This window comes from Nymphaea colorata, chromosome 10 (genome assembly GCF_008831285.2).
Source record: "Nymphaea colorata isolate Beijing-Zhang1983 chromosome 10, ASM883128v2, whole genome shotgun sequence".
In the NCBI taxonomy this organism is placed as follows: domain Eukaryota; kingdom Viridiplantae; phylum Streptophyta; class Magnoliopsida; order Nymphaeales; family Nymphaeaceae; genus Nymphaea; species Nymphaea colorata.
Window position 1 is genome coordinate 10063131 of NC_045147.1, and position 19848 is coordinate 10082978.

Here is a 19848-nt window from a genome sequence, read left to right on the forward strand (position 1 = left end):
ATTTACTGAGGACTTCATCATGTCGCTTCCATTAAATTGTGAACAACATGAGTTGGTATCAATAATCTTTCTTAATTGACCTGTCGGTAGCCCAACAACTCACCTGTTTCCCAGAATTCATGTTGCATTTGGACTATCCAGTAAAACCAAAAGTCAATGTTGTTGTGTGTTAGATAGTTGTCCTATGGTTAAAATACAAAAATTTGTCATTGATATGATCATAAATAGTCGCTAAAACTACCATCAACTGTCATTGCACCATAAACTGTGGCTAATGTCAATTTACTAACTTTTTCTAGAGATATTTTTCTAAGTTTTTAGCCATCCTCTAACATCTACCATCTTAAATTGTCCTCTTTCTACATGTCAAACCATGTGCATTAACTTGCTCCATAAATAACCATGATGCATATCCCTTTAGTTTTAGTGAGAAAAAAAAAAAGCAGGGCCCATGATCAAAATAGTGTTTGACTGAAAAATTGGAGACAAGACACAAGTAGGCAACTGTATTTTGCAGTCCTGCCTAGATTTGATTTTCATGGAGATTACAAACCCAAAATAGCCAGGGCTGAAGCATCCAATGTTAATGCTGCTATTAAACAAAAGATGGAAGTACAGTTTAGGGATGAACAAACTGCTGCCATTAGGGCTTATAGCAACTTAAGACACTTAAAGGCTCTTTTGGCATCTATAACAGCTTATTACTGTCGAGTGATTTTGCATCAAAGTTTCGGATATATTCATGAAACAGTATGTTACAGAGTTTCAAGAACTTGTCTCAATTTTTAAGGCAGATCTATTGGACATTAACAATTCTTTATTGGTGTTAAACAGCCTCTTAAGTATGAGACTACCCAAGTGTCCAATTAGTATGAAATTGAAATAAAGTCCTTTGTCAACGATAATCATTTTAGACTGGGTAAAATTATTTTGCCCAAAAAATTACCACCTTCAATTCAAGTTCCCTGAAAACGGCCGAGAAGCTGTGACCTTTCGGTCCCGTTGGCCAACTAGATTTCTCTGTGAAGCTATGGATTCCCACTATGGCGTAGTCTTCTTTTATTTGAACACATAAAAGAGCATAAATTCGCCTCTTTTGAACAAAATCCTCCATCTATTCCAAATAGAAACAAAGTTCAAGGGTCCCACCACCATCTCCTCTAAGATTGAAGCTTGATTGGAAGAAAGGACAGGATGTACAGCAGGCCCAGTTCGCTCCCAACAAATTAGTGGCAGGCAGACTTTCCAAGGCCTACTGTAATGGGCATTGCGATTTCTGCCCCTCTCGGCCTTCAGTCTGATGGCCCTGTATGGTTGAAGGGAAAGGGGGGGGGAGAAAAGGAGGGAAAGCAAAGGGAAGAGAATTGAAATGGAAAGGAAAAGAAAGGAATGGAAAGGAAAAGAAAGAGGAGATTTAAAAGCTTGTTTGGATAGAAAGAAAAGGAAAGGAATGAGAGGGGTAGTGTGGAAATAAAAAGATTTTTCATCTTCCCTTTCTTTCCTTTCCTTCACAATCCGTATTTGGGAGGGATTGCATTTACACTAATAATCTCTCCCTCAAACACACTTTCTTCCTTTCCCTCCTTTTCCCTCTCTAATTAGCCAACCAAACAAGCTCCTTGCCAAACTTATTTGTAAGTCAATAAAATGTGGCATTAGCATGCAAGGAACTAGTTTACATGTACCAAGAAACCTAATGAAGAAGAAACCCATCCCACACAGATCTTAGGGGATACGAAACCTTGTCCTATCTGACCAGCATCCTTATCATGTAAGATTTTTTTGTTTAAGAAAATCAATCTTCCTTTTGTTGGGTAAGCAAACAAGGGTCCTACTCAAGAAACCGGAAGCCCGGGGTTCAAAGCCTGTTGGGGACTTGGTTGGTTGTGGTGCCATTGCAGTTCAAAGGAATAGTACTCACGAGAATCGAACTGACGTGCATTGTTTACATGTAAGGATTATGAAGATACTTTCTTAGTTTATGGCAACTATGGGAACTGTTGAACTCTTGACCTTCTAAACTCCAAGTCGCATAGCCATGTGGACGGGTCCTGAATGGTAGGATGATTGATTGGTAGTATCCGAGCAGCCTAAGTTTTGTGGCTGAGAAAATAATGAAATGGACAGTTCATCTTGAATGTTTTGCCTTTCAGGCTTATCCTCTTTGTGGGTATCAATTGAGATGCCAGAAGGAAAAAAGTGAATTGTGATCATGGTTGTACTGCCATACAGAAGGCCTGCACAAAGATTTGTAGAATCTCTGCTGTCCAGTCTCCAAGCTGCTTATGGGAATGCACTATGCAGTGGTTAGAAATGCACGCTAGGATGTGTATAAAGCAACATCGCCCCTTGACTGATTCAAGCAGATAATGCGACATAAGATTCAGATTGATCAGGTTTGAAAGCCTAGCCAGTGTACCACTTTTTTGTCCGGCTCCTCTTGACCTGCAATCATTGAAAACCACCATGGCTCAAAGAAAGGGAATAATATGGACGCAATCTTGTCCATGGCTGCCGAGCGGTCTGGAAGGGAATCATGCAGAACAGGCGTCAGCCATAGAAGTGCCATAATTAAAGCTGGGGCAGGGAGTGTGAAAATGGACAAAATGGGGCTGGGGCCCTGGTACTTTATTGAATTGCAAGATGACTTGATCATGCTATATCTGAAATCCAAATTCGAAACAGTGGTTTTAGCTCCGAGTTACCATCCAAATCCCAAAAACTTGATTAGCTGTAGCTGCCCCTGAATCCAGAAATTTTATGAATGTAAGGATCCGATAAAATGTGCCCAACAACGTATCAGATTTAACCAGAATAGCAAATAACATGTGCTTTATTTGTGAAGGTTATGTTCATGTCAGTTTTTTATCCACACCAAATCAAAATTAGATATGACTTTCACACATGGAATTCACTCAGAAGTGCATATGAATCCTACTTTAATTATATAGACCCGAAAATAGTGGACGGCATCCAACAAAAAATCAATCACTGAAAAACCCCATAGTTAGGCAGAAAGCCTATCTGTCAAAATCCTGTACAAGATGTAGAATTGGACCCCTAAAGTGGAGCCATATCTTTTGCAGACAAAAAAAGTATCTGACCAGCCACAGTTGAATTTTTGTGAAGGACCGGCAAAGAATTTAATACTTCTTTCCGTGGCCAAAAGAAAAGAAAATAAAAGAAAATGGCCGTTTAATTGATCAAATTTAGCAATTAAGTTGCCTACTACTACCAGGTGTTGCCCTAAAGACCTTTCATTAGAGCTGGGCATCAAGTGGGGGTGCCGGACGGGCTTTCAAATACCTGGCCCAGTGGAACTGGGCTCAAGCCAGCCTGAGCCCGACTTTAGCTGAGCCAGCTCAACTCGATAACATATATAATATAAAAAAATTTATTCATTTTTCATCATAAATATCATAATTTATATATTAAATATAAACATTTTTTTATTACAATCGAGCCAGGGCTGGGCAACGGGCACAGGCTCCTGGCCCATCCATGCCAGATTTCGAATCAGGCCAGACCAGTCCTAACCTTCTATGGTCCGGACCATGCAAATGGGTCAGATTCGATAGACATTCTAAATTCTTCCCACTAGTTCCGACCGACTTGCTAAGCTACTTCATCCAGATCGTCCTACTGGCCTCTGCAAGCACCTTTATGGCCTTCTCTTTAAGCGTTCTATTAATAACAATTAGCAAATGGCAGAAAACAGGATGCCTATAAAGGTTTTATAATACGCATCTATACTGACAGTATATTAGTTATATGTTGCGGTAGACGCAAATGTGAAATTGTCAAAGGTATATCAAAAACATCCAAGTGCTTTTTTTTAGAATCAGGAAGAAAAACTTCATCAGACATCATAATTTTCCTTTTTAACCAGATGCGAAATTTTCCTATGCAACTGAGAAAGTGTTCTATTCGAATTGCAAAAAGATTTAGCATCGTAGAATTTGTATGCATGTAAGTTATTTTTTAAATTAAATAATAAAATAGGCCGATACAAGACGATCCATGTGGACCAATACAGTGCTGATAACAATACAGACAACACTGCTAAAATGGTCAGCGTAGGTCACATCATCATCATTTAGCAACTCGGCCCTGACTCAAAGAATAAACAACGAGATTTGAAGGCCATATCTCGCTTGGTGGAATTGCCTATCTGTACAAAAAGGAAATGCACGAGGTCTAAACAAAATCATCATCGTCATCATCAATTTCAGCAGATATCCTTTTGACAGGTAGCTGGATTTTATGCGAGATGCTTTCTTTGCTTACAGAATTTACACTAGTATTAGTGTGCTTTGCTGTCATAGGAAATTTTGGCAGCTTCTGCAAAGGAGGAAAGGCACCGCTTGTTCTCCAGATGGTCGAATCTTCAATCAAATGGGATGAGGCACTAACTTTATGTGATGAAAGTGCAGAACTAGGGTTAAGGGGTTTCATCAGGATGGTATCTGAAACGGGTGACTTTCTTTCCATTGGCTCAACTGGAACCAGCTTTCCATCAACTTGATTGGTAAAGACAAATGTGACCTGCAGGTACAGGACAAACGATTGCAAACGTGATGCAACATGCTGGTGGTCAACCAGTCTGCATAATGTGGTGAAAAGAGAGCGTAATAAACTTCAAAACAAGTAATCATGTGAATAACTAGAAAAGATGCATGAATATAGCCTTTACACGTTAAATATGCTCAGGAAAGGAACGCTATTGTTAGGGGAGAACAGATATTAAACATTGTCAACATAAATCACTTACAGCAATATCTGCCGAAAGATTTTCTTGTACAGCTAGTGCCTTGACATTTAGTATTGAAACAGAAAAAGAATTGAACATGAGACCAAGCAAAAAGGAATGGCAGATACAGGTAGTAGCTGAAAGTGGATTATCAAAAGAATGCCAAGAAGCAAGTTTAAGGGCGAATGGTATGATCAGCTGTCTTGGTGAGATAATAGAGAATCTGGCTGAGAAGAATTCATATACAGAAACCATGCTAGTTGATCTAAATTGTCTACAGCAGTTTATGAATTGATCCATGCTAGTTGATCTAAATTGAAATTGGTCAGTTAATAAGACTTGAAGAATAGTTTATTTGATGAAAACATGTTCTAGTAAATTGTTTTTGCCAAAAAAGAATTGCTACAGAAAAAGGAAACAGGAGGGGCCACAATTGAAATTAGGAAGGTAGGTTCCTAAAAACAATTAGGGGGCCAAGTTTCCTAAACAAAATAAGAATCTAGATTCCCAAAACAGTCAAGAAATTAGGTTACAAAGAAAAATGGGAAAGAAGGTGGGACATTCGTCCCACCTCCTTTAAAAAGGGACAAGAAGGAGGAGCGAGCTCTATTTGGAATCCCATCCCAGAGTGAGAGAGAGAGAGGAAATTGAAAAGTTTTTGCACCTCTCCCTGTTCAAATTTTCTTGCTTCTTCAACTCCTCCAACTTTTTCCCGTACCTGAATTGTGTAGGCATTTGAAAAAGATAGATATCCAGTCCAATGAAAAGAAAAAACGTATGTTGTCTTCCCCTTGGTCCCTGTTTTAGCAGCTCAGTTCACAGTTCAAAAGACAGAGATAACAGCAACTGTTTGCTATTAGGTATCGAGTGGTTGAAGTAATGTAGAAAGCATCAAAATAATATAACGGGCTTGACCATCTATCAAAAGCATCTTCAGATTCTTCCCAACAATCATGTGAACTAATTTTGCCCTTAGACAACAACAATCCTGTGTTCACATGACAGCAAGAATTGATTTAAATCAAACAAGAATGTTAAGATAGTCAAGCTTTTCAGGAAATTGTCAATACTGACAAGTACAACTATGGTAGAATGTCAGAAAGAATGCAAGTGGACAACGAGATAAAGAATAGCTTATGGAGTCCACTTTTTGTCTGCATTAAATGAAAACACTGGCTGCAGCACTAGGTTGACAAGAATTGACTGTCTTTAATTTAGATAAGAATGATTCCTATAAAAGCTGGCAACCAAAGCAATGAAAAAAGAAAAAAGCAAAACTAGAAAAAGAATGAAACCCAAAAGGTACCTCTTCACCAGCTGAAGCTTGAAGAATCACGTCAGGAACAGTAGTTGAAGAGGAATGATGCCCCCAGCTTGCTAAGTCCTCCTCAAGTGGTCTTCCCAGCTGGAAAGAAAGGATTACAAGTAACAGAATTAGAACAACTATCCTGGGAGCAAGGAAATTTAGTTTGAAAAAAAAAAAACTATCAAATATGACCCACTTGCTTCTCTGAATTTTTCAACTCTTCAAGGCATCCAGCAATCTTTGCAAATCCACCAATATCAGCATCCGGCTGATCAGTGTGACATACATCTTCTGCCACCCTTCTTTCAAATACATACTGTGTCAGACTTTTTATGCCATCTTCGACTTGCATATTGTTGGTATTGCAGCGTGCGCAGTTCATATTTTCATGAATTTCCGACCTGTAGAAAGAGAAACATAAGATATGATATTTCATCTGGGAATATAGATTCAGCTAAAATCAACCCTAGTTTAACAGTTTTACTGCCTCACTTTTATACCAACATACATACACCGCCACATCTCCATTGGTATACTCGAGTCTTTGACTTACATAGATATGACCTCAAAAAAGTTAACAAACTGCCAATTCATGATTGGTGGGAGTTATTTACTATTTTGTGCTTTCCACGATAGGGGTCAGATATGACCAATTTTCTCTCTTTTGCTCCATTCCCACATACCTAAAGTGTGTCTAGGCTCCCATGTAGGCCTGGCAACAGGCAGGCTGGCCCATTCATGAGCCTGTAGCATCTGCCACGACCCCATAACCCATAGATCGGCCGGCCAGGACCCTATATAATTAGTGTGTTTTGGACCTTTTCTTCAAATTGAACAGATTGGATCCCAGACTGAATCACTAATTAGACCATCAAAAGTACCAGTTTTCAAATAATTTTAACATTTGAAGATATTATAACTCCCACTATGTAATATTTGTGTTAACACACCTCAAATCCCTGGCTGGTGAGTGCAATTGTACTTGGGGCTAGACTCTTCAGAGAGAAAAGGAGGGTAGCAGGAGATGGATAGAGACAAAATGTATCGGGTTTTTCTGTACACAAAATAATGTTTTTATCCTTATAGGAGCCCCTGAGAAGGCGTATGACCTAACCTAGCATATTAAGAGCTAAGAAAAACCTTTTCTTAGATGAATAGAGGGAAGACTGGGTAGTCATAAAGCACCCAATATGGGTTGGGTGACTGAAAACCAGACTAGGTACTATGAAACCCAGTCTCACACCTGCCAAGGCACCAGACAGTACCTAAAAGGCTAAATGCTAGCCTGAGTCAGTCCAAACAAGAGTTTTTCTTTTTTGTTTGGAACCCTAAAAATTTTTCTTTCTCTCTCTTCTGATATACTGATCGAGGTGAAGCTTTTCAGAACCTCCTTACTCTTTTTTTCTTTTCCCCTCCCCATGTTTCCCCCTTTCTCTATTAAGTGGAACTGCCTAGGCCTTGTCTAGGTGCCACCTAGTCCCCGCCTAAGCTCTTCATGGGATCTCCCACCTAAGTCTGCCTTGCGCTTTTAACTGTATAGATTTATGTGCAAAAATTAAGTTCAGCATGATTTTTTGGGCGCCCCTTCACACATTGCTGTATTCACAGATTATAAACCATTGTAAATTGAATTTCATAATGTTTCAAAGAAGATTAGACCTACTACCATAGTATTTTCATTTTTCACATTCTCCACACATACTTTGTTCCCTCCACTTTTGACATGCCCCTAATAGCACTAGCATAGTTTCACCCTTAGCACTCTTGCCTGGCCATCCAGCAAGCCCAACGACCTCTTCAACTTATTTCAAGTGCTCTCTCTCTTATCCTTTCTCATCCACTTCCAGCTTCTCCTTTTCTTTTTCTTCCTTTATTTCTTTCTTTTGTTTTTTTATGTTTCTTCTTCTTTCAGCCATTATTATTCATCTGCTTTTGTCTCATTCCTGTTGTAACAATTTGCCCTCCACACTTCTTCAGTCTTTGCAAGTATCTCTAACTTATATGATTTAATGTATTTTTCATGTATGCTTTATTCAAATTAAATAGTATGAATAAATAAGTTTCTTGTACAGTCGTACTATTAGCTTATTTTCCTGTTGTATGAACTTCAAATTTAGAGTATTTAATAATTGTTTTTTCCCGTTTTTGTTGCACCACTCATTCATAACCACACATTATTTCATTTATTCATTATTCATTTCGTTTTCTGAAGTTAGATTAGAGCTACATCATTAAGCTTCATTGCACTTCTGATCCTACACCTACAACTAAAAACTTCCTTATATGAAACACACCATAAGCATGTAAATATGAGCAATTTGAGCACCAGATGTACAAGCATATTATATGCATGCCCAATGTTTCTTTGTTCCCTACTTTCAGAAAAAACTTGGGTCCCCCTCAAGACCCTGCTTTGCCCAATCTCTTTGTGCCCTACTTTCTGAGAAAACCTAAGTCCCCCTTGACACCCAGCTTTTCAAAAGACATTGACTTTCTTAACCATCTTTCTTGCCATAACCTCCATGATATGTGTGAAATTTATGTTTCAGCTTGAGCCTTATTCCTGGTGCTGAAGGCAGTATTTTAGACAATATTGTTCATTCATACCCCATCCTCGACTCTCTGAGTAGACCACATCCTCCAGATAAATTCAATGGCTTACTATTAAAAATATTTATTTATGAATGATTAAATTGTTTATACTGTTTATAGGTTTTCCAAATGACATGCTTTTTTCAAGAACATTAGAAACTAGGAGTACATTACCTTATGTTAGCATGCAAGGTGAAAAGATCCCTCAAGTCTTCTGTAGAAATAAGATTTGCCTGCAATATCTCACCTCCAATATCAGGATCAAAGTTACAAAATTATTCACAGAATTAAGGTTTTATACAACTCAATGACATGAAATACCTGCAGTCCAAGGTTTTCCAATTGCTCTTGTTGAATTACTTTCTGAAGGCCTTCTTTCGACATTTGACGTTGATAGACCTGCATAAAAAAAAAGCCACTAGGTCATGTTTTATTGTTAAACATGCAACTAAAATCATGAGCTATTAACCAGTCCTAATCAAACACCAAAGCTTGTCATATTTAAAAATTGTAACAAACCTTTTCCTCAATAGTTCCTGCTGTTAGGAACCTGTATATGTACACTCGCTTCTTCTGTCCATCTCTCCAAACCCTTGCAGCTGCCTAAGAATTTGAGGAAAGAGGAAAGCAAAACCATGATGGCAAGACAGTGAACTTTTGGGGAAAATGAAGAAAGGTTGTTGAATCAGAATCAGATACCTGTTTGTCATTGGCAGGATTCCAATCTGGATCAAAAAGAACCAAACGATTTCCACCTATCAAATTAAGTCCACATCCACCAGCCTTGCTGCTTAAGAGAAACACAAACTCATCCTACAATATCAAAGGCACATATCTCACACCATGAAGGATGCAAATACTCAATAATAAGCATCAGTTATTGATATTAAAAACCTTTGATATGTCATTAAATCGGTTGACGAGCTTTTGCCTTTTGCTTATTGAAGTGGACCCATCAAGCCTTAGGAAAGGATATCTTCTTTCACGACACAACTGAGCGAAAAGATCCAACGTCTAGAAGTAGAAAGTTAGAAATGTAAAAAGGATGAGCATGTCAAGTATAAAGTATAAAATTCCATCAATGGAAATTTTGCTTTGACTTTCCTAATACCAAATCGCAGGGCAAAAATCTCAAAAAGAGGAAAGAAGGTTATACAAGAAACAAAACAATCTTCCATATAGTAAATTAGTAATTTAAATTTTAAACTAATCTTAAGCTTGTTAATAATGTTAACATGAGCCTAAATGTGAATTATACTGAAAAAGCAAACTTGTCATTAGCTACAAACTCTAGATGGTTCATCATCAAATAAGCTACTGTTTCTAACTGTTATCCACCTTACGTGCTAGATAATTTGTGGTTTGCGAGGCTAAGACCATGCTGCATATTAGGATTCAGATAAGCATATATCTTTTAAAGCCAGACAACATGATGCATCTTCCACAAAAATCAACAGCAGTTTCTTCTCATATGATTATTTTTTATGAGTTTCACCTCCCCAATTTACAACCAAAAGAGAAAATTGGAAGAGAGAGAGAGAGAGAGAGAGAGAGAGAGAGAGAGAGAGAGAGAAAGAAAGAAAGAGAGAGAAGGGACATTACAAGAACCAGATCTATTAAAGAAGATCCTAAAACAGCCTACTTAGGGAAGCTGATGCATTTGTGTTGCACTTGCAGTTGCTGGCACAGGTGCAAGTACTAATCTGACTTCTATGCAAAACTTTCAGTCATAGCCTCTTTGTACTCACACCCATCCCCAGCCATCTCAACATAGGTAAGGTGCCCTGAGTATCCACGCAACAGGGCTTCTGAGAAAATCCATAAATGTGTGGCTCGCATTCTCTAAAATTTAAAACCTATTAGGAATCCATTTCAATATTTTTTGGAAGAAAATTAGTACAAAAAAGCTCCTTAATTTCTTTTTTTTTCCAGTTTTTATTTACACATTCTTTACTTCCTGAATTGCAGAGATTTTTACACAAAAATCAAAACTTTACAAAGAACCTTCCAGAAAAAACTTCGCTAATAAAAATTCGAGAAAGATATTTGTGCCAATGGAACAAAATCAGACTCAGTTATCCAGGCTAGATTAGGTCAATGTATATTGGAGTTTACTTCTGTACACATTCAAGCATACTCTAATTGAATATTAACCTGATTCTAATTATCAAAATTGCATTAGGTTATTATGCATGCATACACTGAACAAGTGAAGAACAGAAACGAGCTCTGCACTATGTGGTTCATGGGCACTTGATGCCTGGCACAAGTGTTCTTCTCAAATCATTCTATACACCTTCCCCATTTATGATTGACTTCATACCTTCAACAACGTACTTAAAAAGGATATTAGATGCTCCCAAACAGGTAAGTGCAAGCGAATAGTAATGCCCCAATTTTGATCAGCAAAGAAAGAAGTCCAAAAATAAGAAATTCCCAGGACAAGTCCAAATGATTTGTAGTAATATTGGTAAATTGTAATAATAAATAATAACAGTAATACATCCAACGTAAAAGGTTCCAAATTTTGGTTTAAGAAGCACGCCTAAAAGCATCCACAAAGAAATACAAATAAAGGATGTGCTTGTGCAACTCACTTGGGTGTAGTTTGAAACAAGAACAACTCGGTCATCTGTTCTCTGTCGAAGATGTGCCAGCAACCTTGCCAAGACATGCATTTTTCCAGACAATTCTACCCAGATACCACCTCCACCAGTCCATGATCCAGATCTATACAAAAGACTAAAAAGTAATGACCAAAATTGCCTGACAAAAACATTGTTCGAATTCACATAATCTGACGTAAACCAAAAGGTATTGCTATCATTACCAACCTCCCAGAGAATAACTCAGGTGGGAAAAGATGCAAACAGTCCTCAAACCCAGAACCTGAACCCCCACTCCGAATAGCATCAAAAATGAGCTACATGGTACATTAAAAATAGCAAATGAGGCATTATATATCTATAGCAATTGAAGCATTATATATATGGAGTGGATCTAAATGATAAGCAAGCCCAACAAACTATACAATGGCATGTGCATGCAAATAAGCAGGACGTTAAAGTTCATAGCATTTTCTCAAATGCTAGTGATGGGTGGTGTGGACCACCTACAACACTACTTAAAAGAACACAAAAGTGGTCCTACATGGTAATTGAAGAACAAATGATGGTTTCATAGTTCGTTCTATGCTATATTCACAATGTCATCAAGTATAAGAACAGACGTATGGTTTGATCACCACCACAACCTAAGAAAAAGACTTTGGAGACCTATATCAAAGGTCAGGGTCTACGGCGATACATAAGAGCTATAATTCTTAAACCAAAACTAAAATTAGTTGAGGTCGATAAGAGAGTCAAAGAAACCCTTGATGAAGAAAAAAGACAAAGAAGCTTTAGATGACCATGTAAAAGCTTGGTGATCGAGCAATAAAAAATGCTAAGATATTAGGCTGAACGTTAGTAAAGTTGAACCACAGATTGTCTCCAATCTTCTTGATTATAAGAAACACAGTAGACTTGGGAATATCTAAAAGCCTAAAAGGTCATGTTACTTTAGAAAAATGTGACTCATAAATACTATCTCCAAAAAAGTTAAAAATATCAAAAAAGAGATAAATGAGTCAAAGCCTATGACACATAGGTACGGGTACAGGTGACGGTGCGGGTACGGGTACTGACCATTTTCAAAAAACTTGGGTGCGGGGGTACGGCCGTATATATATATAAATAATAAAAAATACTTATATCAAAATAAAGAATATACATCAACATAAACAAATAAATAACATAGAAAATATATATCAACGGCTCTTGCAGCAGTGTGTTTAAGAAACATATGAAAAACTTTAAACATATGGACAACGAAGCAGCCCCCTAGTCAAATATGAACATCAAGTGAATTTTCACATCCAAATAATAGAATAAAAAGTAAGGTGAAAAAAATTAAATCAAAGTTAAATTAAGCAGTTTGAATCTATAGGTACCCAAGTGTCAAAGTACCCATTTTGGGTACGAGTACGGCGACACGGGGACGTGGACCTTACTGAAGTACCCATGTGACTTAGGTCAAAGCCTATTTTATAGAATTACATTCAATATGGAATGAAATGTTTCCATAGAAATACATTTGGTATGGAATGAAATGAATCCACTTAAAATGAAATGGAGGAACCTTGTCACTTAACGAGATAAGAAAAGCATAATTTGAGGAAGAAAGACTGTTTACTTTTTTGTGAACATTGAAACTTGAATTTAAACAAGTTGATGGCTTCTTTCTATTTCTCTTCTCACCGTTGCAAATTATTAATGAGGTGGGACTTTTTGGAGCATGAAAAGCACATTCTAGCACTTAACTTTTGCAAACATCAGAAGATATATCTGTAGGACTGTAAGCACAAATAAATTCTGCAACTCCAGTTTTGTAACTGATTGAAGCAGCAATTTTACAAAACTTTCCTTTTAGGAAACACACAGAATAGACAGTATACTGTCTTGCATGATAGGTGAGAACAGTTTATTCAAGAATCCTTTTTCCCAGCTCGCTATGCTCACATAAAAAGAACAAGAAACACCTCCCATAAAACCCTACCTTCGGATGATTGCACAGCTTTTTAAGAGCTGTAATGTATGCCAAGATTTTGGATTGTTTCACATCTTCAACAATGGCTCTTTTAACCTGTGCCAGTTGGTAAAGCATAAGATATTTATTAGCATCACAAGAAGAGAACAACTATTGAAAGAAATAGCACCTACATTTTTTGACTGTATAAAATGGTTGTAGAGAGCAACTTGAAGAGGAGTCAGTTTGCAACAAACCACCTCTACTATCTGCAGGGTTAAAAAAATGGCAGTTCCACAAATCAGTGGCAAATATATATAAAACTCAGAAAATTAAAAGATTAAAGGTCAGTGAAGTTTGTCGATTTCAGGAAGAAAAGATTGTGAACTATCTACCTTTAAGTTACAATAGCCTGACCAAATGAACATCAAACTAACACATTTTTTGCTGTGTACAAGTGAACATCGAAATTTTAAATTTTTTTGCTTTCTACAAGTTGGCAGCTGTACATGCTAAATGCTTTAGCTTCAAGAACTACTAGTGCCAACATTTTCCTACTCTGGCAGTTTACTAGGAGAAAATTAAGGTGTTTGAAACCACCAACATAAACAGGTTTCTGACTAAATCTTAGCTAACAGGATCCACTGAATTAAATCATACAGCAAATCTAATAAAATGCAGAAGTCCACATAATGTTTATAATTTTCTTGAGAAATACCCTGAAACTGATTTGGCTATAAGAAATGTATACGGTGATGACTAAGAAAAGCTACTCAACCTATTTACTATCATTTTTCCACCTTCATTAAGGATGAATATTGAACAATTAATTTTGACTAGGGGTTCATGTCTATGGCCTTACCACCAATTTAAGGCTGGAAATGACATAAGTTATCTCCCAAAGTTGGTGAGAAACAAGGTTTTTATGTGGATCAAGGTGACAGGGAAAAACTCAGTTTCAATAAATCGAGTTAGTGAATATCAGTTTTCTAGTGCAGTGAGCAGGGAATAGGTTTAAGACCCATGAAAAGACTCAGTTGGGAAAAGCAGAGCCACTGGCAAGTAAAAGGAGTTTAAAACTTTAAAGAACAACAACAAACAGAAACACAATAAATAATGGTGCTAGTTAACCAATCACATACCTTCAAGAAATAGGATGCATTGAAAAGCATCATGCACCCAAAAAGAAAGTAGAAAGAAACATCCTAGTTTCAAGGGCCAAACAGCCAGTAATGAAGTACAGTACCAATGATGGTTCACATGGCTAAGCAGCTTAGCTTACAGTTTCTATTTTAAGGAAGCTCATTGCTTCCTTTTCCCAAGGTCACTCCAACTCTTAGAACTTTCAGGAGTTGTCAACAGATAGAATTTAAATCACACAGGTTAAAATTTTCACAACCATCTGAGAGGGGGAAGGCCCTGGAGGTTATCATAGAACCTAATAACAACATTTGATAACAGTGTTGCTTTTGGTAGAGAGGTCATGCCACCAAAACTGGAAAATGAAATCTTCAAAGCAACTCATGATACCAATATTCTCTTTCCAAAACAAAACTTAACTTCATCAAACATATTTGACTAGAGTATGCTTAGCTACTGAAGAAACAAAACATTGAGATAAGGTGATAAAAATAAACTGACACCATCCAAATCAAGGGGAACAATATTTTAACTACCAATTATCACATTTGGATATCCATAAAGCTCTTGAATAGAACCAGATACTAGCAACCAAATTATGCTTACACTGGAAAATCACAATATAGTTTCATGCCAAGTTCAGGTTATACATATCAATTTTTGACAAGCTGCTATTTACTCTGCAAAGCAGTAGAATTAGAGTAGTTGAAAACCTCATAACAGGTAGAACATGAACTAGCATACCTTTGGTGGTAGGTGCTCTGATAACAAGGCATTTGTTCTTCTGAGTATAAACTGCAATGAGGGACCGCAAGCCATTCATATTTAAAATTTATTGTGCATAAAAGTTGACAAATTTCAATATTTCATGTAAGACAACAGAAATTTGATTTTGTTTCATAATGGCAATCCACCAAGTAATCCAAACCGGGAAGGTGACAGCTTCGAGACAAACCCATGTCAACCAAAACATTAAGCAAAAGTATTACATTTTATAGTTAAAATCAAAAAGAAATGGAAAAGGCTTTGTCTGAACCACCTAGGCTGCCACCCAAATGCCTAGTCTGCCTATAACAGTGGTGAGACCCCTTTTGAATTTTCGATAACACACAATTCATGTTTATATGCCAAAACAACATATTTGGTTGAGTAACTACCATAAATATCTAAGAAAACCAGCTGGAATACAATCAAAGTTAACAAGAGAAATATGATGCACTAAACAACATACTTGGTTTACTTTCATACTAAGTTCAGCAGATCTCTCTAGCCCCAATTGTCTCTCTTCTGCTGTTGCACCAGGCTCCCTTCCAGCAACAATTGGTGCCTAAACTCAATAAAAGTAAAAGTCAAGTAGGAGTACCCAATAGCACAAAAAATAGCAAGAGGATTATCGATACCAAATACAATTATTTAATATTCAAAGTTCAAACCAAATGCTTTGCAGAATTGAAGTCGACCAAGTGGGTGCAGTAGCACCAAACATGTGCAAAACAGTCTATTTTTCGTCACTTTTGCTCGCTTTAGTTGATGGAATGAATACCAACTCATTATATTTAGAAGCGCAAGACAGACATTGAGACCAACTCAAAGATGTACCTTACCTTTATCAGGTGCATCTTGCAATATAAAATATTGAGTGATTACATCCCTATCATATGATACAGTATATCCCTATCAGATGATACACAAAGAAATTTATGTGTTTGGAACACTGAACTGGGTGTTCAATTGTCCAAATGACAAAAACAACTTTGATAAGAAAAATTAAGAACCTGTCCTACAATGGAAAAATGGAATGGTGAACCTGAAATTACCTTTTCAGAATGACAAACATACTCCTCTCACAATCACGTGGTGGCTTGTGAAGGGTCGAACTTTTTATTGCAAAATGAAAGGTAGAGAATGGATGTTGTCGTTCCTGCTATTATGCATAGAATCCACACGTGCATATCATACAAAGGAGAGAACAATGAATGGAACAAGTTCTTCTTTCCCATTTGATGCTGAAATATAGTTCTGCCAAAAAGGTGGGCAATTTTTATTCCAATGGGTTCTTAAAACCAATTGTTCCTCTCCATAAAAGAGAGCTGCAAAATCTGCCCATCTCTATGCTCCTTCCTTTATGCAATTCAGGCTTTCCATGGGGGACATTTTTCCTCTTTTTCTTTTTCTTTTTTTTGTAATTCCTTCATGTTTTTTCATGCAAAAAGAAGTGTGGCTTTTCACATTACATCATGTATCTAACTATTATTCCAATCAATACACATTACATTATGCACTTTACAATATTATAAAGGTCCATCAAGATGCAGACAATGGCGATAGCTTCCCACTAATAGAGATGGTGGCAGTAATGGTGGTGGAGAAAGAGGAGAAGTTGGTTTGGGTGGTGGAACAAAGGGGCATAGGGGGCAGTGGAGAATATTTGGGAGCAATTGACAACGTGAGAGAAGGAGGATGAGGGAAATTTTGGGGTCATGACCAATCTCTGCTTAGTCTCTTTTTCTTTTTTGCCTGATCAGCATGAGAAGCGAGAGACAAAGGAAGGAGAAGCAGCATCTATCATCCAAGAGGCAATGGAAAGCTGTGGATGCTGTTAAAGGTAACTTATGTTCAAGGATGAAAGGCTTACATCCTTGTTCACATGAATCAAAAAGCAGACCAAACTGCATGATGTTCATGAGTCCACTTTCATACTTTCTTTTGACACATAAAGTTGATAAATATTTTTGCAATTTTCTTGGGCATTAGCTCAATAATTTGCAATTAGCTACCAAGGCGAACAAGAGATTTGTAAGGCTGAGAATAGCCCTTCACAGTGCAAAAGCATGACTGGAGCTCTTCATGATTGACATTCATTCAAAATTGGCGTTCATTGAATTTCACAAGACATGTTTTTCCATAATCACCTTATAATATTTCACAGGATATGTTTGAACATGATCACCTCATAATATCGACGAAAATATGATGCATCTCCCAAGATCCCAGGATTAGTGAAGTTAACCATTGCAAAGAATTCTTCAAGGTCATTCTGCCAATACAAGAATGCCAGTAAATAACATTATAATAGGAATAAAATCTCTTGTGAACAAAAAACTCTAGCATTAAGCATGGAAGTGCATGCACCTGCATTGGTGTCCCTGATAAAAGGACACGCCTTGTGCATGAAAGGGAAGCTAATGCCTGATAGAAAAGCAATGGAATCTCTTTCATAAGCTTAAAAAATAGTTTTCAAAGAAAACAACCAAAAAATTACCAGAAAAAAATAAATTGTCATATGAGAACTGTTTATACCTTGTTTGTCAAAGTTTGATCATTTTTCAACCTATGAGCCTCATCACAGATTAAAAGGTCACAAGATCCAGGTTTCTCAAATCTTGATGAGTGCATTCGAAATGTCTCATATGAGACTATCAATATCTAAAGAGAAAAAAAGAAAAACATATTCCCCAATATCAGCAGGATCATAAATCACACAAGAACTTTTAGTTACGGTGATGTGCCATGTACATTACAAGTGTCAAGTACATTACCTCATAATGGCTACAAGGTGCCAAATAATTGTCAATGCCTACAACAACATCTGCCCTCGTGGCTTCACACAAAGCAATGACTTGGACTCTTTTGTCGAGCCACTTCTTTATTTCAGATTCCCAGTTACTGACAAGGCTTGTCGGAGTGATAATCATTACCCTCTTCGCCAATGGCTTCCCATCAAACCCCTGGCGAAGAAGGGTATACAGCAACGTGATTGACTGCAATGTCTTCCCTAATCTAAAAGAGACATGACCGTCAGCTGGAAGCACCAAAGCATCAAAAGCTAGAAACAATGAATAGCTCTCTTCTCCAATTAATGCTACAAACGGAAAGTAAGTTTTGTCACTTGACGATGTTACAAGAACAAGAAATAGTTTACCCCATATCATCTGCTAAAATGCAGCCATTGATATCAGGTTCTTTTGACAAGCCAGCAACACACTCAAACATAAACTGAACACCTTCTCTGCATTCAAAAAAGTAAAAAGATAGTGAAAATGTAGGCATGAACAACTCCTGCTGGGGCATCCACATCTTCCAGAGTTTCAAGCATGGGCACTCAAAAGCTAACCTTTGATGAGGCCTTAAAAAATGAACAAGTAGTGGATCAACCACAATCGATGGGGAATTCTCCCCATGCACGTCCAAATCATCTGGCTGCCAAAGCACCAAAGGCTCGACGCCAGGTGGCAGAGGCGGAGTTTCCTCCACAACCTCCTTCTTTGGGAAAATCGGAACGTTCAAGCAGTTGGTTATTGCAAGTAGAGCTGGCCTTGGAGAGCCCCATGGCACGAACCTCTTCCGAATACATAGCCTGCGACCAAGCTCCCCATTCTGATCACTATACCCATTTCTGCAAGGAGGCTTGAACGGTCTTCTTGCTACTGCAGCCCCTTCGGCTACTGATAAAACCCTAGGCAGCAAAGCTTGCCTTCTCACAACCAGGTTACCTCTAAAAACCAAAACAGCATCCACCACGAAAAGAAAATGGATATTAGGATCAAAATTAGCTAATATAATCCATTCTTGGGCACAAAATAAAACGCATCCGGGGTAGAACATATCATTGGACAAAACTACAAATAACTATCTGATTTTATGAGAAAATGACCATTGATCAAATCAAAACGAAAATCAAGACAAGAAAGCAAGAAAGTACCCCAACCAGAGTTCAGAACGAGACAAGGAAATTAAACACGAAAATTAAACGAACGGTAACTTGGACAACGAAGTCGCAAAATCAGTATTTTACACGAAAATGTCAGGAGAATTGATCCAACGATCTCCGAACCAAAACATTAAACCCAGAAGACGAACAAGAACGAAAATAAAGGCCGCCAAGAACCTTAAGAGAGCGTCGACATTTTGCTTCTTCCGGTCGGCATCAGATGACGACGAAAAGGCACCAGACGCTGCTCGACCGCCATCCTCGTTGTCGTCGTCGTCGTCCGGCCGGAATTCTTCGTCTCGGCCATCACCTTCGTCTTCCTCTTCCTCGCTTCCACTTTGCCGGAACTCTTCCTCATCATCGTCGTCGTAGAAGCAGCCGCTGCCGTCGGAATGGGCCGGAGATTGGCCATCGTCATCTTCTCGCACCGCCATGGACGTCTCGCGCGCGATTCCTCTTTTCCCGCCCCGCGCTTTCGTTGATGCGTTTAAAAATCTCCGTTCGACAGAATCACAAAAAAATGGATTAATACGAATTTAGAGAAAAAACAAGCGAAAAAAAAGGAAAAAAATCAATATTGTAAAATGAGTCTCGGTTGTGTTTGATATTGATAGCTTCAATCTTAAATTTCATGTTACATAAAAAAAAATGTGTTTTAAGAGACATGCTCATAAATTTAAGGTCGAATTGAGGGAGCTCTGATTTTAAATACACAGATCTAAGATTTACTACGGATCTCAAATCCAACCTAAGTGACCCCAACTTTATGAGCTAAGTGTAAAA

The 19848-nt window shown here is 37.8% G+C and overlaps 1 protein-coding gene across 2 annotated transcripts; it reads right to left on the bottom strand.

Annotated features, from left to right (window-relative positions):
* Positions 1-3971: 3971 nt before the first annotated feature.
* On the bottom strand, positions 3972-19567 carry LOC116262821 (DNA repair and recombination protein RAD54). Of its 2 annotated transcripts, none has more exons than XM_031642328.2 (21): positions 19243-19567; positions 18469-18849; positions 18277-18363; positions 17894-18134; positions 17655-17780; positions 17487-17543; positions 17305-17391; positions 15586-15681; positions 15099-15149; positions 13409-13483; positions 13245-13331; positions 11483-11571; positions 11246-11378; positions 9543-9662; positions 9348-9461; positions 9168-9251; positions 8970-9047; positions 8823-8881; positions 6253-6457; positions 6057-6155; positions 3972-4545 (listed from the first exon to the last, which is right to left on the bottom strand). In XM_031642328.2, exons 1-21 carry the CDS (start codon positions 19497-19499, stop codon positions 4198-4200), a joined length of 2874 nt encoding a protein of 957 aa, XP_031498188.1. In that variant the 5' UTR covers positions 19500-19567; the 3' UTR covers positions 3972-4197. The 2 variants fall into 2 exon arrangements, with proteins under 2 accessions (XP_031498188.1, XP_049935835.1); XM_050079878.1 differs by having other exon boundaries at positions 18694-18849; positions 19243-19565.
* Positions 19568-19848: the final 281 nt, after the last annotated feature.